Consider the following 24,187-nt stretch of genomic DNA (forward strand, 5'->3'; position numbering starts at 1 on the left):
TGCTGATGATGCTGCTGGCTCGCCTGAGCGAAAGGAAGCTCGCGTCATTGGTAGCAGCTACGTCACGATGACAAAGAAGAAGGGCCTTGTAGTTTTTTTCACAGTCTGGAAAGCGCATGGAGGCAGCCCTAGCGGGCAGCGCCTCACGGCTGTGATCACCTGGATGAAACGCTGCTTCAGATTTTAGATTTTGTCTCGAATACACCCTCCTCATCATGGAAAAATAAACCCTGTTTAATTTTTTTCCATATTCTCATTTACTAGTTACATATCAGTCTTACCTTCCCGTATAAATCCATTTGATCCTCACTAATAGTCCACCAGTTTGTCTTTTAATTTTTTATATAAAAGATAAACTCCAAGCGGGCTAGGATTTTTACCCTTTTCTTCCACGAAGCAAATATAATAGGCTCTCTCTTTTTTGCGTCACCCACCCTGTTTTGCAGGCGTGCCCACGCCCCTGAAGCCCATGTAAATCCGCTTCAGAGGGACCGAGTAAATAAGAGCGACCTGAGTGCTGATGAATATTAATGTTATGGGCTCTATAATGGAAGCAGGAGCAAGTGCTTCCGAGATAAACAAATGTCCTAGTTTAGCAATTAAAATTCGACTTTAGGTCTTATGTATGGATAAAAGAAGGGAATAATTAAAAAGCCTCCAATGCTTATTTTAATAACAAGGCAGGGAAAGATTGAACATGTGTATTTATACACACGTAAACAACCTGATGTTTCTTTTAGGCCTTTGCGACTTCTAAGAAACTTTAATGTTATCAAGAATCACAGTACAACAGATATGTAATTGCAGACTGAGGCTTAAATATAAATTTGTCTTGCCAGGCGTACAGTATCCTCCACTTGGCAGACATCTGATAGGGCCTGTTTGTTGTCACAGGGCGGGATCATCGTGACTGACTGACAGACCCGTGTGCGCAAACTGCAGACTGCGCAGCAGCTAATAGAGGGGCGGGGCAGGTAGGAAGCTCAGACGTGTGTATCTCCACATTTCATGCATAGCTGGACTATTCTTTGCAAAATATTTTTTACTTTTAAGAACGCGTATTTGCACAGTCCGTACTGTTTTAAGTAAATAACAGTTCTTGTAGTTTATGTTGCCCCGGCTGCGTCTAGAGGGTCCGGATCCTAAATGTGTCACTTTGTTTACAAGCCACTTTCGAAAGAATCCGGTCATGTGGCTCTTTTCTCTGCTCAGATTGAACAAATATATGAGGCTAAGAGCTTATGTTTCATATTATTTTTAATTCAAAGCGTTTCAAACCAAACTTCTTTTGGTTACTAGTAGATCAAAAGGTCGTTGTAGCTCCATCTGCTGTAGGAAAAGCTGCTCTGTTTGTTGTCCTGGTAGAACTGGGAAGCTTTCAGTGAACTATCCGACAAAATAAGACTGGAATTTAAATAGCTAAAAAAAAAAAAAAAAATACAGTGTATTGTAAAATTATTATTAGGAATAGATTATTTTTCAAAGTGCAATCATAAAAATGAAAGTAGTAATGTATGTTTCTGAAGTGCTAGGAATTAAGATAAACGGTTTTTTAATATTTTTACCAAAAAATCTCAAAGGTGTGGTGTGCATTTGTACCCCCTTTGCTATAATATCGCTCAATAAAATCCAGTTCAGCCAACTGTAGAAGTTATTTAGGGAGTAAATGTGTGTGTGTGTTTTAATCTCAGCATGAATACAGAAGTTTGTTACAGAACATTACTGAACTAACAGCATCAAGAAGGGAAACAGTTGTGGAGAAGTTTAAAGGAAGGAAATGTTATTAAAAAAAAATAAACCAAGCTCTGAACACCTGAAAATCCCTGTCTATAATCCAAAATGCAGAATATGGTACAACTGCAAACCTACAAAGACATGGCCATGCAATCAAAATGATAGACAAAAGATTTGATAGACTTGCAAAAGACTTAAGACTGGAGATGAGGTTTTTAAGTATCAATTTTATTAATCACAGTTGCAAAATACTTTTGCAATGCACTGTTGTTGGTGTGTAGTTTTATGTCCCCCTTTATCTGTTTTATGTCCAAGAATGCAAACATCCAAATCTTTGGTGTCTATTTTACTCTCCAAAGCTCATCTGTATAATTGGGTGATTCAACAAAATGGCACACACTGTTTTTGTTGTATATAACATTTAGGTTCATTGTAATTAATAATAGTTAATTTGAGGGGCTTTGGTCATAAAATAATAAAATAATAAAAATAATAAATGCATTTTGACATGTCCAAAAAATTTTATAAAATGTTCAAGCCTTTCAAAAATGAAATAAAACATTCACATTATATGACAGCACCAACATTGGGTGCATCTTTGTGTTACTTTTCTCTAATGTTTGCAGAAACGTAGGAAACAATGGCAGCCTCTGTCTATAATATTAATTGGAAATCTTTGTGTGTCCTCTGTTATTCTGTTTCCCTTTTACTGACAAAACTCTTTTGGGCTTACAGGAGTAATCTTTGAAATGACAAATTTCTTCTCTTCAGAAATTTGCAATATGATCTACATCAATCCCCAAATGAAAATTTGAGATTTCGCTCTTCCCTCTTTCCATCTATTCTGTGCTGGATATGTGGTCCCGCTCATTGTCAAAAAAAAAACTAAACCTGTTACGGAAGGTAACACCTTTTATTCTGTAATATCCTGGTTATTTAATCATTTCAAACTTCCTGTAAAATTCGATGGCTTAATTTCCAGAGCTAGTAAAGCAGGCCTACGGTATCATGAAACACTCATGTTTAATGTATACAGTACATTCTTAAAAGTCTGTTTTTTTTCACCAAAAAAAAAAATAAATTTGAACGTATAAAATGATTACAAATCAAAATGTTTGAAGAGCTTGGACAAGGTTAAGTATTTTTGTAAAGTGTATTTGAGCCCGATGTTGAAAACACCTACTGCTACCTTATATGGGCATGCATATCATGGGGTGAAGCATATACAGTCATATTCCATAACTTAGTAACTCAGTTTACTCAGTAAAATACATTGTATAGATTAAATACGCAGAATTATGTTTCAAGCCTGTATTACTGGTGATTTGTTTCTGCTTACAGGTAATGAAAACACAGAATTAAAATATTACATCAGACTAATTAAATAAAACAATTTTACCACAGAAATGTGGGCTTAATGAAAAATATCTTTATTACCTTCCTGAAGGTTGTTTTTTTTAAAGAGACTTTTAATCTGACAAACAAGGCTCATCAGAATGCATGTTGCAGTTTATTGAATATAACAGTACTTATAGCTAGAACAAGATGGGCTATGGAAAGTTTCAGAATTAGTTTTTTTGTCTTATCCTTTTAGTCAGAATTTACCAAATAACTTTGTTGACCAGCTCGTTCTGCTGCAGAAATGGTAAAGATTGATATGAGTAGATACATCATCCTTTACCAGTTTGTAAAAGGATCAAACATGTCCAATATTCTATCCTTAATATCGTACTGGGTAAAATCTGAATAATCAAACTAATCTAGCATGGCAGTTTTCATTACAGGTGTTCATATTACTTTTGCAATGGAGGACTCAATTGAAGTGATCCTTCAGGACTACGCTTGGGTCTTTCCAACCAGCAGACCCCATCCCATTGTGTCAGCCTGCACAGGTGCTTTGCTCACAGGCCTATATGGATTATGGAGCGTCTTCACCATGCCTGGCTTCCGCAAAATCCCATGGAGCCTCATGGTACAAAATATTTCTAATTTTCTTTTTTCACCTGCTGTGTTTTTTTCCCGTTTAAACTATTAAATATTGCATGCTTAAAATAATAAAATAAAATAAAGCCAAGACATACTTTGACTTGCAGATTAACAATAATTTAGGAGCATTGTTCTCTACTTGTGTTAAAAGTGCAAAAGGGAGAAACTAATAAGTCTATAACCATCAACTAGAAAACATTAATTTGAAATGCATGTAACGCCTCGATCCTTTATGCTAAATGTTATGACTTTAAGGAAAATATCTCATGTATTTTTTTATTTGATGCTTTTTTGCTTTTTATGTTTCCAGCGTCACTAAATTGCCAAATGAATTTGCTCATCTACCTTACCACACAGATAAAATTGAGTGGCATCCCACTCTTTGTCCATGGGGTTTATTATCCCACTCTTTGCAGCTATAACAGCTTCAGCTCCTATGGGAAGTCTTTCCACAGGAATTAAGAGTGTGTTTATGGGAGTTTTTGACAAATTTTCCAGAGGCACATTTGTAAGGCGAGAGACTAATGATGGATTAGAAGGACTGGCTTGCACTATCTGCTCTTAATCCTCCTAAATATGCTCTGTCAGGTTAAGGTCAGGATTCTGTGCAGGCCAGTCAGATTCTTCCACACCAAATTGATTTATCAGTGTCTTCATGGACATTTGTGGACTGGTGCAAAGTCATGCTGGAATAGGAAGGGGTCATCCCTAAACTATTTCCACAGAGCTGTGAGGAGGAAAAATTTAGAGTTCCTTTCACTCTAACTACAGTGCCGACCCCAACTCCTGAAAAACAACCCCACACCATAATGCCCTGTGCACCAGCATATTGAACTCAACCAAGTGTTGCTGTTCTAGCAACTGCCATATCTATTCTGGTCCTTTGGATTGCCAGATAGAAAAGCATAATTTGTCATTCCAGAGAACACATCTCCACCGCTCTGGGGTTCAGTGGTATTGTGCTTTATACAACTGCATCCAATTGCATGTGTTGATTTAAGGCTTAAATGCAACTACTCCAACGTGGAAATCCATACCACAGAACTCACTATGCAATATGCTTGAGGTAATCTACAGAACAGATGAAGTTTGGAGGGCTGTAGCCATTCATTATTATTATTATTATTTTTTTTATTATGTCCTGTCCGGCAGACAAGCACTTAGGATTGTTGTCTGAGTGCCAGGAAAAGCGCAACAGATTTACAGGGGTTGGACAATGAAACTGAAACACCTGTCATTTTAGTGTGGGAGGTTTCATGACTAAATTGGACCAGCCTGGTAGCCAGTCTTCATTGATTGCACATTTCACCAGTAAGAGCAGAGTGTGAAGGTTCAATTAGCAGGGTAAGAGCACAGTTTTGCTCAAAATATTGAAATGCACACAACATTATGGGTGACATACCAGAGTTCAAAAGAGGACAAATTGTTGGTGCATGTCTTGCTGGCGCATCTGTGACCAAGACAGCAAGTCTTTGTGATGTATCAAGAGCCACGGTATCCAGGGTAATGTCAGCATACCACCAAGAAGGACGAACCACATCCAACAGGATTAACTGTGGACGCAAGAGGAAGCTGTCTGAAAGGGATGTTCGGGTGCTAACCCGGATTGTATCCAAAAAACATAAAACCACAGCTGCCCAAATCACGGCAGAATTAAATGTGCACCTCAACTCTCCTGTTTCCACCAGAACTGTCCGTCGGGAGCTCCACAGGGTCAATATACACGGCCAGGCTGCTATAGCCAAACCTTTGGTCATTCATGCCAATGCCAAACGTCGGTTTCAATGGTGCAAGGAGCGCAAATCTTGGGCTGTGGACAATGTGAAACATGTATTGTTCTCTGATGAGTCCACCTTTACTGTTTTCCCCACATTCGGGAGAGTTACGGTGTGGAGAAGCCCCAAAGAAGAGTACCACCCAGACTGTTGCATGCCCAGAGTGAAGCATGGGGGTGGATCAGTGATGGTTTGGGCTGCCATATCATGGCATTCCCTTGGCCCAATACTTGTGCTAGATGGGCGTGTCACTGCCAAGGACTACCGAACCATTCTTGAGGACCATGTGCATCCAATGGTTCAAACATTGTATCCTGAAGGCGGTGCCGTGTATCAGGATGACAATGCACCAATACACACAGCAAGACTGGTGAAAGATTGGTTTGATGAACACGAAAGTGAAGTTGAACATCTCCCATGGCCTGCACAGTCACCAGATCTAAATATTATTGAGCCACTTTGGGGTGTTTTGGAGGAGCGAGTCAGGAAACGTTTTCCTCCACCAGTATCACGTAGTGACCTGGCCACTATCCTGCAAGAAGAATGGCTTAAAATCCCTTTGACCACTGTGCAGGACTTGTATATGTCATTCCCAAGACTAATTGACGCTGTATTGGCCGCAAAAGGAGGCCCTACACCATACTAATAAATTATTGTGGTCTAAAACCAGGTGTTTCAGTTTCATTGTCCAACCCCTGTACTTTCACAAGTGGAGCATTACAGCTAACACTTTCAAGCTCTGCTTGATATTCATAAAAATAAACTTTATTAGAAACTGCTTTGGGATTATTTAAATTGTTACGGATACGGAGATAGAAATGGAAAGAAAAAAAAAAGAAGCACAAAAGAGAGAAAGGGTTGCAAAAAGGAAAAGGGGAGAGAAGGAGAATAGAATGGAGGAAAGAAAGCAGGACGAAGAGAATACAAGATAACACCCTGCTAGCTTCTACACCTGCAGAAATGTTCGTATTACCAGCCTTTTTACCAAAAGTATGAATGCAAGATGTATTTAGTGGTAAATGCGGCTCAATATAGAACATCTGTGTATCCGTTAACACCTGAATCTAAACACCTGTGGGTCTGAGTGTGAGCGCGTATGTGCATACAAGGTTTCTCCATAAAAATATGCAGTAGTGAGTCTGAGGAGCCACAGACCGCCCCCCTGAACCCGGGACAGATACGGAGGAGATCCAAGCCACAGACATCCAAAGGCCCCCCAGAGCACAGGAACCCCAGGAGGGACCACCGCCGGGACTACTGTAACCCCCCCAGAGAGGAGCAGCGGAGAATCCCAGGGAAACCACCCAGCAGCCACAGTGCCGAAGCCCCAGGGAGCTGCAGGGCTGTCCCAGGGCCCGCCAGCAGCGGGCCCTGTGGGCAGATCCAGCCCGAGCAGGCCGAGCAGATCCAGCCATGCATTCAGAGACCCGAGACCCCAGGACATATCACTCCCCAATCGGAGGCTCGAGCGAGCCCAGGGATCCAGGCCCCAGCAAGCAGCCACCAGGAGTGAGCCAGCACACACCAAAGCACGCAGCCCCGGATACCGAGAACCACAAATACACTGGCAGGCAGAGACACCAACCACCGGCAGGTAGTGTGGCGGGGATGGAATAGGCCCCACATTTGATGGGGGCCTAAACTGATCCAGGAGAGGGAGCTGCCCAAGACCCAACCTGACACAAAAAACAGACACACACAATCACAATCACACATTCCCACCCTCATGTGTACACATAAAAACACTCACACCACTCACCCAACGTAAAGACAAACAGCAACAGACGTCGTACACTCACTCACACTCCCCATACATACTCTATACTCCCAGGTCCAGGCTCCAATTCCAATACGCATAAGGACAACCAGACCCAGGAGGTGGTCCCCTTCCCTCCGGGGGTGGAGACAGGCAGACCGCCCCTGAACCTGGTCTGGGCTAGCCCGGGCTCGTGCCTGAACCTGAGTGACCCCGGCCCGGACCCTGACCCCCCGCCCCGACCCCAGTCCCCAACAACCCCCATCCTCATCCGGGGAGGGGGCCATGAACAAAAGAGGGGTCTACATGGTCCAAACAAGCCCGCCAACCAGAGCTGCCACAGAATAAAATAGTTCAAACCCCCAATGAGTTCCAATTCCAACCACATGAGCCCTCCACCCCCAATGAATCTCCCCACTGGGCCACCCCAAACCAGGACACATGCCCCTGAACCCAAACGCCATGAATGAGCTTCATCCCTGAAAGGCTGACGAAGAAACACCCACACAGTGCAAGCTCCACACACAGCCTGCTCCAAGCACCCCCACCACACAGGCACAACAGGGCAGACACCGTCGAGCACCGAACTCACAACGGAGCCCCCGACCCGACACCAAGACGGGACAAACTCAACCGGCAAGAGGTCCCCGGCCAGCGGCAGGCACTTGAGGCCGGCGTCCCCCACCCCACCCCCGCAACCACACAGACACACCACATCACTGGCACTGAAACGATAGCCCAGGTAGAAACATCATCCAGCTCAGCTCTACGATCACCGCTCAGCCGATCCAAATGCCAGTGACCCCACATCCAAGAAGAGGACACAACCCCCTCATCCCACACGCTGCAGTCCCCCACGCCACCCCCTAGCCCACCACCCTGATCCCACCCCCAGACACAACAGTCAGCAGAGCAGCACACCGCCAAGCCCAACCAAGCATTAGGCCTCCATCAGCAGCCGCAGCCAATCAGTCCGTGACAGGGAAACATGCACCAGCCGGGTAACTGGGCCGGGCAGGCCAACCGCTCCAGGCCAAGCACATCTCATCAGCCACCCCAGTGCGGGCACCAGACATGCTCCGCCGCACCACCCACCTGACCGCCAACTGTAGCCCTGCACCCGGCCAGGGGCAAGAGCCACAGAAGGAAGCATTGGAGGAAGGCCACCACAGCACACCAAGGACTGGGCACCCTGCCAACCCCACACCCACACCCTGGAGGAGCCCCAGGATGCCAGCCACCCACCATCCTGCACGGCACACCCCACCGCACCAAGCAAGCTGGCCAGCCCCTCCATCAAAGCGAAGCCACATCTCAATCCACACTGCACACCTCCCGGCCAAGACCCCCTCGCCGGAGCCCGACGCCTCCCCAACTGACGGACCGGGCACCGAAGCCAGGGGCCGAGATCCAAGGCAATCCAAATGATCCCAAGAGAGCCGAAGAGCCAGCCCCAGCACCAGACAGCCCCCAAGACCCAAACCTCAACCCCAGCCCAGAACCCGACCAGAAGGGCCGCTCCCTCTCCCGTCCTCCAAAACCAGACGGCAAACAGCAAACGAGGGTGGGAAAAGACCCCAAGCCTATCTATGCCTGCTCAAATGTGGTATTGATGTGTGTTGTTGTAGTATGCATTTAAAAATAAAAATGGGTGGGGAAGTGGGTCTGCCACACCTCACCCAGAACCCTAAATGTCTACATGCAACTTAACACTAGAACTCCCAGGGCCGTCAATTTGACGGTTTTGAAAGTTTGACTTGCCATAACTCTGGTTTATTAAAACTCTTATCTTCCTGGCATCCTGACTTTTTCTAAACCTGTGTCCTATGTCTCTATTTAAAAAAAATAACAAAGTAACACCACCCCACCCAACACGGTGCCCAAGGAAAAGACACCAGCCTAACAAGCAGAAGGGCAGCAAAGAAAGGCCACAGCACGCACAGCAAAGATGCAGAACCACCAACATCCATGCCAGCCAAGCAGAAACGACATTGCCAAGCCAAGCTGTGGTTCCCCCCTAGCCAACGCCACAGCAACACCACACATCCTTCAATACATCGGTAGGGGCAAGGTGGAGACCACCAACCCCAAGCACACATCACCCACCAGTTTTCCAATTCATGAGGATAGTTTTCTTAGCAATACATAAGGCCATTCATTCTTTAGAAATGTGTCAACCTCCTCTCACTATGCTTGTCAGCTTAATGCTTTTGTGGTTTAGCTGCTGTTGCCTTCAATCACTTCCACTTTGTTATATTGCCACCAGCAATGGCCTGGATATTTATTGGTGTGTAAATTTCATGACTGAACTTATTACACAGGTGGCGTCCTATCACAGTACCATGCTAAAATTTAAAGAGGTCCTATGAGTGACCCGTTCTTTAACAACATGTTAAAGAACGGGTCACATGTTTGTAGATGTTTCACTTTATACACCTTTGGCCATGGAAATGATTATAGCACCTGATTTCAGTAATCTAGAGGGTATTCTTTTGACAAAAAAAGGTATTTCAAAATTCACAGGGAACATAAAGAGAAGTACATATTGCACAGTGACTGATTAAATTGAGTTTTAGCATGTACAAACTAAAGAGCATTCTCTGATTTAACATCTGAAGATTTGTAAAGTAGTTTTACAGACAGTAAGAGAAAAGGTTGTTAACAGCACACAGAGAGTTTCTTGAAAGCTGAAGTATAACTAATATGACATGTGCATTTCAGTTATTTGCAGTGCTAGATTGCAAGGCTTTTGCTGTGTAGATGGGTTTTTTTTACCATTAAGTCTCATGTTCTTGCTATTTGCCACTGTAAAAGCAAGGTGATATTTATTGTAATTACAGCTCAGCTGAACAATGTTGACTTACAACACGTGTCCACTGTGGCTCAGGTTCCATATTTGCCCTCCAGTAAAGACCAGACACAGAATGTTATGAAGCTGCTTGAGGGGCGAAGAGGTCGCTTAGCAGATCTGGGAGCTGGAGATGGAAGATTGGTGAGTGAAGAGACACGTTCTTTATCAAAATGTGTAATGGCAAATAGAACGGGTGCTCTCTTTGCTGCCTTGTTTGTTGTGGTTAAATTGTACACACTGCTGTGATTTTTTTTCCAGGTATTTGCTGCCTCTTCTGTTGGTTTTCAGTGCACAAGGTTTGAGATTAACTCAGTTTTAGTGGCATATGCGAGGAGCAAAGCCTATTGGAGAGGAATACCTTCCAGCCAGGCAGTCTTTGTTAAAAAAGACCTCTGGAAGGTAAGGCCAAGATACAAATATATCGTTGTGCCTTGCAGAAATATTCATTAACATTAATTTGAGAAGCAGTTAGTGTTCTAGTCAGGTAAGACCATATTATACATTTTGGCCAACATAAAAACATATTAGTGCAGGAAAACTATCACTGCACAATTTTCTGAACATATTCTGGGGTAATCCTTTCTTCAATAGAGACAGCCTGGTCTAAGTTAATTTGAAGCTAGATGGAACCAATGACAGGGCAGTTCTTGAGGAAGACATATAAGAGACTATGGTGGAGGACCATCTTCCAGCAGGACAACAACTCTTAACGTGAGGCCAGAGATACAAGGGAAAGGGTTAGTTCAAAGCATGTGTTAAAATGACCCAAGGTCCAGACTTAAATCTGTTGTGAGACTTGGAAATTGTGGTTCACAGATACTACCCATCCAATCTGGCTGGGCTGAAGAGCGTTTTCAAATTAGAATGTGCAAAATAATTAAGTTTATAGATTTGCAAAGCTGGTTTAGACATACCCCAAAACAATTGCTGCCGTAATAGCAGCAGAAGGGAGTTAAACAAAGTATTTATTCAGGGCGACTGAATACAACTGCATGTGCATGCCAAAACATTTTAGAGTTTTGTAGAATTAGAAAACCATGTTGCCTTTTCCTTCCACTTCACAATTATGCCCCATGTTGTGTTGGTCTGTCACCTAAAATCCAAATAAAATACATGAAACTTTGTGGTTATAATATGAAAAAGTGAGTTTTGAAAGTCACTATATGTGATCAAAGTCCTAAATGTCTCATTCTTCTGTCTTAGACCGATTTGTGTTCATACAACAATGTTACAGCTTTCCTTGCTCCAGGGGTGGTAAGAAGTTTTCCAATTAAAATTTTGTCTTCACTGTTGGAATAATTGAATATAAATTTATCTTATATTTTCTCCTATTCTTTAACTTGACTATTTGATCTCATAACCTTTCATGATGTTTGTGTGAGTAAAGGATGTGTGAGTTTGTCTGCAGGCAAAGGTCATAAATGGTGCTGAGCTAGCAGAGAAGGAAGCAGTCCAGTTGAGGAGGTCATAAAGATGAAGGCTGATTACACTCAACAAAAGGCACAACTGGCCCTGGAAGCTGAAAGGGGACTGTGGAAATGTGTTGTTAATGTATAAAGCTGTTTATGACCTGTTTATGATGCAGTTGTTGTTTCCCCCCATCCTTTAGAGAACAATGTTTTTGTAAACTAGGGACCCCCGAAAGACAATAAAAAGAGGAAGCGGTCGGATAGGCTTCAGAGTGGTGCGAGATCTGTAACTGAGCACACCTTGACCGTTTCTCCTCGCAAAGCGAGTAAATACCTAATACTTTGTCTCTCTTTTCTTTTTGTGATGTTAATAAATATTGTTAGGTGGTTTAAACCTGACATTCACTTCATATTTGCTACTATATTATGTATTATTTTAATTGTTAACAGATGGAGCTGCTGAGAGAGAAGCTGCTGAAGGAGCTTCTTCAGGATGCTCTGGTCATTTCTTGTCGTTTTCCTTTCCCTAACTGGCCCCGAAAATCAAATGTCGGCTCTGGACTTGACCAGGCCTTTGCTTATGAGATCAGCTTTGTGCGTTCACACCTGAGAAATCCACCAAAGACAGAGATGAAATAAGTCACAAGCTCTTTCCAACCATGCACTAAATCATTTGTTTTTTTAATGCAAAACGCAGAATAATGTTTCTTTAAAGAGTTTGAATCTACTGATGGATGTGTAATCATTTCAATGATGAGAGAGTAGCTAAAGCTTTTGTTCTGTATTTACACTTTCATAATCCACTGAGTCTATTTTATACCGATGATTTGTGAAAAATTTGAATCATCATATTTACTTAAAAAAATTACCTAACACTGAGTATGTATGAGCTGTCTAATGTTCATTGCACAGTTTAATAAATGTTTCAGAAGACAATACATAATCTGAATATACTATTAAATTGAATTTTAAGGAGTTCGGCAATTTTGCTGTGTATTTTTTAGAGAACATGACTAAAATTGTGACAGAATCTTTGTCTACATGAAAATAAAGAAAAAGGATTTAAAACTTTTTTTTATTATGACCCATATTCATTTTGTGTTGATTCTAGCTAAGCAGTTCACACAAAAATCAAAGTTTGTCCCATTTTCCTGCTTTCCAATAAACTAAATTGTTAAAATATAAATTGAACTCCAGAGAAGGCCAGTCCAGTATCTGAGCTTTTATTGGGCTGTTATATGTTGAAACTGGCCCAGGTTTGCTAAAATAAGCAATGCCTCCCCTAAAAAATATGCCAGAGTTTGGAATTGTGCAACCAAATGTGTTTTGGTATTGTGATCTTCAATTTGGATGATGCAGTAATTTTGAATGTTTTTTTTAAAGGAAACTATAGTGCTGGAGGAGTAGCTGGCATTTAAAAAAGAATCTACGAAAATAGGAAGTATATAAAAGCATAAGCTTTACACAAATACAGATTTTGATTTGGTAATACAACATTATGAATTAAACTAACAAACCACTATTTCCCAAAAAGAACTATGATTGGATTTATCCCATAAGTCCAATAACAGTTTCTCTAGATTTTACAAATATAAAATGTAAAATTAGCAGTTAAATCCTCAATTCTATTGCTTTTCTACAACAGCACGAAGGAACATTTTGGTTCTTTTCATAGAACTTGACTTCTTCAAAGGTAGGGTAAACCCTGCTTGCCTTATAACTTTAAAAAAAAAACTGTTCTCATCTCTAATTCTCATTAAATAGACAACATTTTAACAGATATAAATTTTTTTTTTTTTTTTTTTGCTTTAATGTTCATCTGTTTTCAGGCAATTTTGAAATCGTTTGAAGTTAGCTTTAGACGCTTAAACAGATTTAACTCCATGCCATATGCCATGCTGGTAGCTTCCATGATTTGAACTTGCCTGTCTAGCGCCAGATATTTGTCATTGGTTTGAGATCTGGGGAGAATCTAAACTGGGGTTTAGATGATCTGTCACTATTCTTAGGATGTTGATATAAATACCATCAATGTAGATGGTAGGAACTTAGATATCCCAGGGGAACATTGCTCAGATCATCACACTACCACCTCAGGCTAGCCAGGTAAGCAACACGTACAACACTCAGTCATTCACGTGAGGTGAGAAAAAATGTATTCATCAAACCAGATCACTTTGTTTATCAGATTGGCTCCGTAGTCCAGTTCTGATGCCCACATGTTTATTATTGGTGCCTTAGACAGTCGACAGGTTAGCTTGGGCGCCATGACTGGTCTGCACATGCAACAAACTGAAATATAGTATGTTCTGACACCTTTCTGTCAGATCCAGCATCAGCCTCTGCAACAATTGTCTGATCGTCTGATGGATCACCAATGTTGCTGCTTCAGACCACTTTTGGTAGATATGGACCCCTTATTATGAAGGTTGCTCAAACTCTGCATTTTTTCCTGCTTGTAACACATGAACTCTAATGATATATCCCACCCAGACAGTTACTTATGACCACAACTGACTGATCTATGTATTATTTACAGTTCTGCACCTTGAGCATTGTCAAAAATCTCCACGTGAAGGCGCTACAGCTCCAGACTGGCCTTGGCGCTCAGCAGCCTGAGATGATGCTGTACTGAATGCAGAGTGGTTTTGTCCTGCACGGTGAAAATGAAATCTTGTTGTATTAGACCTGCAATATATTAAATATCCTCCTACCATAATGTATAAATACATTTTACCTCTCTTATTTCCGTGAGCAAGTAATTTATATAAAATGTTTACTATAAATAACTGATGCGGATTAAAATGTTAGAAATTAAAATGAATCCGCGCCTTGTTTGATTAATTTCTCATTGCACATCCGTGTCATCATTAACACATGGTCTGTAAATGCTCAGTGATCGATAGCAGTCAGACCTGCTCTCGTTTCCTACTGTGACGTCAGAGGGAGGGGGAGGGCGGCAGACGGAGAGAGCGCAGGGAGGAAGGGAGGGATGGAGCTGGGCTATAAAAGCTGACAGAGCGCCTCGCCGGGATGCATTCTGTATGCGGGAAGAGAATCAGCTCTCTGATGGAAATACATAAAAACACCGTCCTCCAACAGACTAACAGCAGCAGCATGTGTGAATCAACGCAAAGGTCCTGTGAGCCTCGGCGGAAGAGAACGGATGAGCGCAGCGCTCCGTCAGAGATGGCTCGGATCATTACCGACCCGGCCACGGGGAAGTGCTACTGCCGGGGGAAAGTTTTGGGAAAGGTAGAGCACAGTTCAGAATCTGCTCTCGACTCTTTGGAATTTATTTCTCACCCTGAAGGCATGGCGTTTTAACATTATTTTCCCTCTTTCCTCCAGGGAGGATTTGCTAAATGTTATGAGATGACAGACCTCTCCACCGGCAAAGTGTACGCGGCAAAGATCATCCCACATGCACGCGTTTCCAAGCCTCACCAGCGGGAAAAGGTAAGCGGTGCGGCGGAGTCTGTGCGCATCTCTGGGCAAGTTATCACTCAAATGTCTGATTCCAGACGTGACCATTGTGCCCTTTCTCTGTGTACAGATCGACCGAGAAATTGAGCTGCATCGAGTACTGCATCATAAAAATGTTGTGCATTTTTATCACCATTTTGAGGACAAAGAGAACATCTACATCTTGCTGGAATACTGCAGTAGAAAAGTGAGTGAAATCATAAGAAATATAGAGGAAACATTGCAAAGAATGTAAATGTATTAGCACTTTATATTTTATAAGATGATGGATTAAACTGGTACTTCTTAAACAAGCACAGTTAAAATTAAGATGGACCACGTCAGTGCATAATTTATGAAAATATATGTAGTAATTAATATATTTTGTTTTTTGTCTTTTTGCAGTCCCTAGCCCACATTCTTAAGGCTCGCAAAGTGCTTACTGAGCCAGAAGTGCGGTATTACCTGAGACAGATTGTTTCTGGACTAAAGTACCTGCATGAACAAGAGATTCTTCACAGGGATCTTAAATTGGGTAAGAAATTCTTATGCACAGAGGTTGCATTACAGTTTTTGCATAATTTTGCAGATCTGTGCATGCACTTGTGATTTCTTGCAACCAAGCATTTTTTAGCTGCAAGAAATCTCCTTCTTAAAAAGATGTGTAGTACTATTCCTTTGATCTTGCGTTGTCTATCAAGTGGTCATATTGTCCTTGCCTTTCTTCCCCCAAAGGAAACTTTTTTGTGAGCGAGTCGATGGAATTGAAGGTCGGAGACTTTGGTCTCGCTGCCAAGTTGGAGCCAGAGGGAAACAGGAGGAAGACAATCTGCGGCACTCCGAACTACTTGTCCCCCGAGGTCCTCAACAAACAGGGTCATGGCTGTGAATCGGATATCTGGGCTTTGGGCTGTGTAATGTGAGTTGGGTTTCTCTTAATTCACTGTTAGGGAACGTGGAAATTTTAAGTAAAATTATTCATCATTATCATGAATTACTAGTGAATACCTCTTTAAGAGAGAAAATATGCTTTCTAAAAAGTGTATTCATGTAATACCTTGTATCATGCTTCAGGTACACTATGCTGTTGGGACGACCTCCATTTGAAACCACCAACCTGAAAGAGACCTATCGATGTATTAGAGAGGCACGTTACTCGCTCCCTTCCTCGTTGTCACCACAGGCGAAGCAGCTCATCACCAACCTGCTGGCCAAGATTCCAGAGGATAGACCCAATTTGGACCATATTCTGAGGCACGACTTCTTCACCCAGGTTAGATCACCATCCTGACTCACTTTGGCTTCCAGTCTGCAAATGTCACTGTGTGGGAGTCCAGAGGTGACCCCTCCACCCCTCTAACCACCCAGCCATGCACTGACCCAGTTTCCTCATTTCTCTGCAGGGCTTTAGTCCAGAACGTCTGCCGCCTAGCTGCTGTCATTCGCCACCAGACTTCCACGTCTCTAGTCCTGCTAAGAGCTTCTTTAAGAAAGCTGCTGCGGCGCTGTTTGGGGGAAAGAGAGATAAGGTCAAATACTACGAGACCCTGAGTGAGTATCTTACTTAGTTGACTCAGATGATGGCTGCATGAAGCCTTCCAGAAGTCAGTTTATGCAGCTTCAAGGATTAATGTTTGCTGTTTTTTTGCAGACAAGTTAACTAAGGAGGAGGAGGAGATCTACAAACTGCAGCATGACTTGGAGAGGACCGTCATCAGTCAACAACAGAGCAAAAAGATGTCTGAGGTAAAAAAAAAAAAAAAAGCAAAAGCTCAATATTTACAAGGGTGAGGGTAGGCTACTTTTGCAGGTGCCTTAGTCAGAAAACAGTTAAAACTTTTTTCGGATTTTCGATACCCCACTGTGGAGAATCCAGTGAATCACCCTCTGTAGCTGCAGCAATACTTTCTAACAAACACAGTTTCTGAACTAGCTGAAAGCACTTTATTCTTAACATTTAAAGCCAGCCACTTTGAAATCTGTGGGTGACCACTGAGTCATAGTAGGAAAAGATGATCTAAACTCACAGATTCTGAGCCCTGTTGTCACTCGTTCCCACCTCAGAATGGAAGTCTACTTCCGCCATCTGCCGGGAGCCCCGTCGCCTTGGCAACAGAGAGTCAGTCACCAGCAACGCAAGACATCATTCGTCTAATCGTCAGGGGGAGTCTGGGCAGCTGTAGCAGCAGCAGTGAATGTAAGTTACACCATGAGAGAAAAGATTATGTGTGATAAAAATCTGAGATGACAGCTGGAGTGTAAGTGCATGTTTTTACCTCTGATCCATCTAAATGGTTTTCGGTCTTTGTTTCTAAAGGTCTGGAAGACAACACAACAGGGAGCATGGCTGAGACTGTTGCCAGTGTGTTAAGAGGCTGTCTAGAGAACATGCCTAAATGTGAGTTAACGACTGACTTTAAAATTTGAGTACATTTGTGCCTAAGACTTGCCCAAGATCTTCCTTTCATTGTATTCTGATCCTAACTTGTGTTGACACCTTGCAGCAAATGACACTCCTCAGACCTTAAACGGCTGCAGTCTTCAATGGGTCACCAAATGGGTGGACTACTCCAACAAGTACGGCTTCGGTTACCAGTTGTCTGATAACACAGTTGGAGTTCTCTTTAACAACGGGACACACATGAGCCTCCTGCCGGATAGAAAGTACGTGGTAGTCAGTGCATTCATAATACTCACACTTAGATGTTAAACTTGTTGTCTTAGGGAAAAGAGTAAAGTTATGGTTGATCATCATGAGAAATATTTAGTTTAAGTTTGGCCAAATAGATTTACCAAAGGAAAATTAGCTACTTTAAGGATTGGACTATTTTTTACGTATTCTGTCCCTGTTTTCATCAAAGATCTAGCATTAGTTTCCATAAGTTAAATTAACACTGTATGTTTTTGTTCATTTTATCATGTTTTGGTTTTTCCAACCAGTTATTTAACACTTTGTTTGCTCCTTGTTTGTCTCCTTTTTCAGGACCATCCATTACTATGCAGAGTTAGGCCAGCGCTCTGTCTTTCCCACTTGCGAGGTTCCTGAGCACTTTGTGGGCCAAGTGACTGTGCTCAAGTACTTTTCCCACTACATGGAGGAAAACCTCATGGATGTAAGTGAAAATTCCAGTTTCCCAAGTTTAACTGTATCTCTCTTTCTCTTATTTTTTTTCTTTGACTCTCCACGCCCTGCAGCATCATAAACGTTCAGGTTTCAGCCTGTCTAATCCAGAGGCGTTTGTCTTTTCCTTTCTCAGGGTGGGGACCTCGGTACTACAACAGATGCACACATGCCCAGACTCTACCTGCTGCAGTGGCTCAAGTCTGACCGTGCCCTCATGATGCTCTTTAACGACGGCACCTTCCAGGTAAATACACCCATTGCCACGGAAAACACATCCAGGCATGCTCAGAGGAGCTGTTTGGATGCAAACCGTGACATTTTTCCTCAACAAAACTACAGTACAAAAAACAGGTAAAAGATTTTAATATCTTTCCGAATTTACTTCCAAAGGTCAACTTTTACCATGATCACACCAAGATCATCCTGTGCTGCCAGAGGGATGAGTACATGCTGACGTACATCAATGAAGAACGAGTCTCTAAAAGCTTCAGACTCAGCTCCCTGCTGACGTCTGGCTGCCCCAGTGACTTGAGCCAGCGTCTGGTGTACTCCCTCAATATGCTCCTGCAGAGATGCAGCTAAACCCACAAAAATCTGCTTTGGACTGGAATAATGAAAAATTCACCCACTGTTACTGCAGTGCTGCAGAGGGAACAGGGACCCTGCGGGAGAACGGGCAGATTTAGGCGTGAGCATAATAAATTCTTGCATTGTTGCACCAGCATGACTCAGCGCCGGTGCAGGTGAAAGTATTGCAGACAGAGACTGAAGGAGCCTGGGAATATGAAATGTAGCACAATGAATGTTGATGGGAACTAAAGGGCTGATTTGTTCTGTTGGAAAAGAGAGAGAGCACCACAGATGTTGGTACGAATGTGAACCCCACGTGTTTTGGGCTGAGAAATAAAGAAACGAGGGCTTTCGGGCATGTAATGAAACTAATGCTGGGCTGGCACCAGCTAAGGTGTGTACAGAGCAGTTAGTTTGATTCCAGAGGCATAAAATGACGCTCTAACTTTTAATAGAGCTCGACTGCGAGATACTGTAAATGATGTACAGTGGATGTCCAAGCCATCCCAGCAGTGGAAAGAAATGACTTGTGTGGAAGTTGCGGGGTTTAAATGAGTGAATGTTCGTCTGAGTGGGAGGGGGTGTAATATCACACTAACTTTTAAAAACTGTGATTTGTTTGTTGTTGTCTTTACTGATAGATGTGCTCAGGAATCTGAGCTGGGGTGATGTTTAATGATATTACACCAGGTCTTTTAAGGATCATTCAAGAGCCATTATCACCTAGGTAACAGTGTTTTAAATAACTTATTGTGTAAGAAAAGTGCAGTATTTATTTATTTAATAAATGAGAGTGTTTTCCTAAAAAAAGAAAGTGATTGTTCTTTTACAGTGTCTCATTAAAAATTTTATTTACAAAGTGGACAGAATTTATATAGTGCTTTTCTAGTCATACTTACCACTCAAAGAGCTTTACACTTGAGCCACATTTACCCAGTCACACTCACAAACGCGCACACATTCATACACAGATATATAGATTGGTAGGCGACTTGGGATTAAGTGCCATATCGATATGTGACAGAAGGAAGACGGAACTGAACCAGCAACTTTCAGATCTGTTTAGTATAAATCAAAATCAGAATGAAGCTAGCTAATAGCCCCAGAAGGGCCAAGACCTAAGTGGACCTGAATCTATTTTATATTTTTATGATCTATTTTATGAACCTTTTAATCGTGGTCATGTTTGCAAAGGGTGGGTATTTCCAAAGAAGCCGATGATTATTTACAGAGGAAATGGAGGTTGGAGGTGGTGAGCCCTAATGTTCATGCTGTGTGGAACAAGTAACGAGAACAGAACATGCTAACCATAAAAAAGTAGTTTAAGGGAACATTTTACATATATCTCAACTTTTTTCTCTGCCTTTTCTATGGCGCAGTCACTCTGACTTGAAACACCTTATATGTTCTGTATGTTTCAAACAAGGAAATTACTGGTTGCACACCACCTCCTGCCTCCATTTCCTGTCTGAATAATCACCTTTGTTTTTTGGTGTAAGCAACAAATATGTTTACAAAGGGGTTTCAAACTGGAGATATTTTAAAAAATCTGTGATGTGTACATGTCATCCAGATTTTTTGAAAAACTGCAACACATAGGCCAGATTTAACTATGGCCATGATTGATTTCTGCGCTAGAAAACACAACAGTGACGTTTTTTTCTCATAAGAAAATATTTGTTACTTAAATCTAACATAGAAACCTGTCATGTCTTACAAGTATCGCTGTCACTTTTGATTCACTCCTGGTTAAATGAACATCAAAATTAAAGCTCTATGAGCATTCCCAAGTGGGTAGGTAATTATTAGCTGAATTAATTAAAAAGTAGTTCATGCTACAACTTTAATTTTCAGTTTCAAACATCCTGGGTCAAGGATATCTTCAAAATGGCAGACAAAGCATTTGCATAGTGTTGGGATTACTTAATGCTATTACTGAGTCATTGTCTGGACAGTTGAGTAGCAGCTGAGCAAATACTATAGCAGCACACGCTTTCTACTTGACTTTTGAGAAGTCTAACCCCTATGCTGCAAAATTTTTTGACATGTCTTAAAAATCCGAGGTAGTTTCCTTTAGTTGATGATCAAATAGTATTTGCTACATTGCTAAATGGTTAGGGATATGATGCTGGATTGTTGCTTATCTATAGCCTATCCAATGTAGTGTTGCTAAGGTTCAAATAAAGATGCAAATAAATTTTATTATACTGCGAAGATATTAACTGTTCAAAGCTTTTAACAGAACCTCACCTTAACAATCCTGAACTATCCCTTTAAGTCTTAAGACTCTTTAAGGAAGTGCTTCTCACCTGTTAATCGTTCAGACATTGTTCCTACATGTCACGAGCTCTGAGCCATCCTGAGAATTAGCCGAACATCCTCTCCGGTACCAAAAGTACCATTCATTCCTTCTCTCTGTCTTCCCAGTTGGGATCCAGGATCATCTGTAACACTGACTGCTGCCCAAGATCGCGTTTAGCGCTTTGGTTGTTACTATATCAAATTGCGTGCTTCCATCTACCCACCACTAACTTCTGAGGTTCCCAGCATGCTACACACTAACACCTATCACCATATCCATGAGTTCAGTCTTTTCCCTGACAGAACGATGGATAGATTAGAAAACCTGTTTAAAGGAAAGTTGTTAGTATAGCAGTTCAAGGCTCTTCCTTTTGCTGATCTTTCTTTTGCAGCAGTAAATGGAAGATTGCAAAGATGGCTGTCTGCACAGTGTGGCTGACCTTGTGCCACAAACATACACAGGAGGTCATTATTTCTCAAACAAACAGGCGCACTGATTAACAGACATGTGGGCAGGGCGGGTGGCTCAGAAATGTGGAAAAAAAAAGCCTGTTCCACACAGATACACTATTACATTGACAGACTTGCCCAAACTATGTCACCGATTACATCACAGGATTTCAGGGAAAGTCACTACACTCATTCTTGAACATTTTTCTGCATTCACTCTCTGTGGCCATGGAAACAAGCCACCCGCTGACCAAGTGAGGAGAGCTTGAAATTAACAAACCCTGCGTAAAGGATGTGTGACGCTGCTTCTCTTCGCTGAATCCCTGCACTGAGAAGCACAACCACCAGCCACCTATCAGTTTGGACGAGAATCAACCTTTGTTCTCCACAGCCAGTGTTTGACTTACCCGTCTGTTGCCGAACACCTCTTCCACGCTTATGTAATGGTGGAAGTTCAACATAGATGTTTGAGTCATCCTCTCTCTTTAGATGTTCACTTAGAAAATATCAGTGCACTTCAGAGTTCAGTAATGAATACCTTATGCATAAACATACCCACACAGAAAAGAAACAAGAACAGGAAGCAGCCTACAGGAGCAGCATTCAGGTATTATTCATGACACGTTGTGTGTGTGTGTTCGGACAGTAATGGCCGCTGGAATGGAAGCTTCGGTCTGACAAGAATAGACTCTGCCGCTAATAGGAAGTTTTCAGTTCTTCAAGGGCAATTTTACTCCTGGATAGAAGTGCAGTATATCCATTGCATGGATGTAATAATAACTATTTCTGAGCATGCAGCTCAGAAAGTGGCTCTTACCCATAGGCTTTCAGAGTAAGAATGCTCTACAGTTAAATATAGATTCATGTTTTGTACACACATGCTCATAAATTCAGGTCACATCAGGAGTTGGTCAGCGAACGTTTGTTTATCAGCTAGTTCAGTTACTGTGCTTCAGTTCCTCTTTAACATTTTTTTACATTTTGTCTCATTACAACAACAAACTTTGATGTATTTTATGGAGATTTTATGTGATAGACAAACACAAACTAGTGCTAATTGTTTGGTGGATGGAAAAATAATACATATATATTTTTCCATATTTTTTCCATATAAAAATCTAAAAGGTATAGCTTGCATTTGAATCAACACCCACCTCCTCCCCCCAAGTCAATACCATGTAGAATTACCTTGCTTTGCAGATCTAGGTACTAACACTTTTGCCAATTCCTGAAATACCTGAAGCTCAGTCAAACTGTATAGAGAACATGAATTTTTAAGTCATGCCAAATATTATCAATTAGATGCAGATCTCAACTTCAACTGGCCCATGCTAACATGTATGCTTGGATCTAAACCATTTCAATTTAGCTTAGAATTTATATTTTGTCCTTTTCTTGCTGGAAGGTAAACCTCTGCCCCAGTTTCCTGTCTTTTTCACCCTCTAAAATGTGTTCTTCCTGGATTGCCATTTATTTAGCTCAGTCCTACTTACTTCCTATGATCTCTAACTAACCTACTAGTGTCTGCTGAAGAAAAGTATTTTGCTGCCTTTATACTGTTTTGTGTTGGGGATGGCATGTTCAGGATGATATGCAGTGTTACTTTTCTATCAAACAAAGTGTTATGCATGTAGGACCATAAAATGTACATTTCATCTCATATGATCAGATAACCCTCTTACACGTTTTCTTCTGTGTATCCCTAAAGGCAGCCAAGTACCACCAAACACCAGTAATACTTTTATGACAGCTTGGGAAGCCTGGGTATAAAGCAAGCCTATATCATGAATTTAGCTAAAAATGCTTGTTTTCTGTATCAAAACACACAAAGCTGTTGCTCCAAAATGCCATGTTGACAGTGTTAAAAGTCTTTTTCTTGTAAGCAGGCTGGTAGCAGAATGAGTTCTCTTCATAGTTAAACCTCTATTAGAAAGTTCTCTACAGGCAGAACAGTGAGTCAGTTTGGTATCATAAAGTGATTTTATTCATATTCTGAAAGGGAAAACAGCTTTCAAATACAAGCATACTTGGATGTACTTGGGGGATTTGAAGGCCTTTGCATATCAAATGTCAGCGCTGCTCCTCCTACTCTGTGGACTAAAACAGAAAAAGAGCAGGGATGAGTGAAGCTTTGCCCATTCTCTGTTCCAGCATGAGCCTATTGACTGCAAAAGATCAGAGCTAACAATTCTCACAAAATTTCCTCCGGCCAAAATTTTTTACAAAGGAGATACCTTTATTGAGTGTCTAAATAAAAAAGAAGATATTCAAGTGTATTTGTAACATGTCATATTTGGTTTCCCTCCAGGTTTTCAGTGATATTTAGAGTTGCAAATGAGTCATCGTGTAAGAAGCGGTGGCCACTTTGTGAGAAGCTCATGCCTCCTGCTCTGGTTCTTGCAATTTCCTACAATCAGCCCTCTGAAGAGATCTTTTTTGACCAGCTAAGAATAGAAGCTTGCACTTTGCTAAAATAGGCTTGGATCAAAGTTGTGGCTCAAAGAGTTTTACCAAATCTATCTTAGTATACCGCAATAGGAAAGCACAAAGGGAGCAAAAACTGATTCCAAATGAAACACCCTCTCAAAAAGAACTAAGTATGAATCAATCAACACTTGTATTTCCTTCTTAGGAACTTCCTTAATATTTTGATGAAGTCTTAATCGGAAGTACTTTCGTAGGACTTTTTAAGTCTTCTTTTGACTTCAACAAATCTTTCACTCGTTTTAAGTCCAGCTTGTGACAGCATATTATGCAGATTGTGGT

At 41.7% G+C, this 24,187-nt stretch overlaps 2 protein-coding genes across 3 annotated transcripts; both read left to right on the forward strand.

Annotated features, from left to right (window-relative positions):
- Nucleotides 1-980: 980 nt before the first annotated feature.
- si:dkey-190g11.3 (uncharacterized protein LOC567059 homolog) lies at nt 981-12,584 on the forward strand. 2 transcript variants are annotated; one of them, XM_047381209.1, is made up of 5 exons: nt 981-3,706; nt 10,139-10,243; nt 10,361-10,501; nt 11,306-11,356; nt 11,962-12,584. In XM_047381209.1, exons 1-5 carry the CDS (start codon nt 3,500-3,502, stop codon nt 12,148-12,150), a joined length of 693 nt encoding a protein of 230 aa, XP_047237165.1. In that variant the 5' UTR covers nt 981-3,499; the 3' UTR covers nt 12,151-12,584. The 2 variants fall into 2 exon arrangements, with proteins under 2 accessions (XP_047237165.1, XP_047237164.1); XM_047381208.1 differs by lacking the exon at nt 11,962-12,584 and adding an exon at nt 11,490-11,548.
- Nucleotides 12,585-14,529: 1,945 nt separating this feature from the next.
- Nucleotides 14,530-19,480, forward strand: plk2b (polo-like kinase 2b (Drosophila)). The gene is made up of 14 exons (XM_047380353.1): nt 14,530-14,766; nt 14,863-14,970; nt 15,068-15,184; nt 15,382-15,511; nt 15,712-15,895; nt 16,051-16,249; nt 16,380-16,527; nt 16,628-16,722; nt 17,041-17,173; nt 17,294-17,374; nt 17,481-17,640; nt 17,960-18,089; nt 18,234-18,344; nt 18,491-19,480. The coding sequence occupies exons 1-14, from the start codon at nt 14,545-14,547 to the stop codon at nt 18,680-18,682; spliced, it is 2,010 nt and encodes a 669-aa protein (XP_047236309.1). The 5' UTR covers nt 14,530-14,544; the 3' UTR covers nt 18,683-19,480.
- The last annotated feature ends 4,707 nt before the right edge of the window (nt 19,481-24,187 follow it).

This window comes from Girardinichthys multiradiatus, chromosome 12 (genome assembly GCF_021462225.1).
Source record: "Girardinichthys multiradiatus isolate DD_20200921_A chromosome 12, DD_fGirMul_XY1, whole genome shotgun sequence".
Taxonomy (NCBI): domain Eukaryota; kingdom Metazoa; phylum Chordata; class Actinopteri; order Cyprinodontiformes; family Goodeidae; genus Girardinichthys; species Girardinichthys multiradiatus.

Excerpts from the sequence above, each read along its gene's own strand:
- si:dkey-190g11.3 (XM_047381209.1), top strand. The coding sequence starts at position 3,500 with ATGGCAGTTTTCATTACAGGTGTTCATATTACTTTTGCAATGGAGGAC. Across the intron at positions 3,707-10,138 it reads AAATCCCATGGAGCCTCATG|GTTCCATATTTGCCCTCCAG; the intron begins GTACAAAATATT and ends ACTGTGGCTCAG. Across the intron at positions 10,502-11,305 it reads TTAAAAAAGACCTCTGGAAG|ACCGATTTGTGTTCATACAA; the intron begins GTAAGGCCAAGA and ends CTTCTGTCTTAG.
- plk2b (XM_047380353.1), top strand. The coding sequence starts at position 14,545 with ATGCATTCTGTATGCGGGAAGAGAATCAGCTCTCTGATGGAAATACAT. Across the intron at positions 16,528-16,627 it reads CAAATACTACGAGACCCTGA|ACAAGTTAACTAAGGAGGAG; the intron begins GTGAGTATCTTA and ends GTTTTTTTGCAG. Across the intron at positions 17,375-17,480 it reads TCTAGAGAACATGCCTAAAT|CAAATGACACTCCTCAGACC; the intron begins GTGAGTTAACGA and ends GACACCTTGCAG.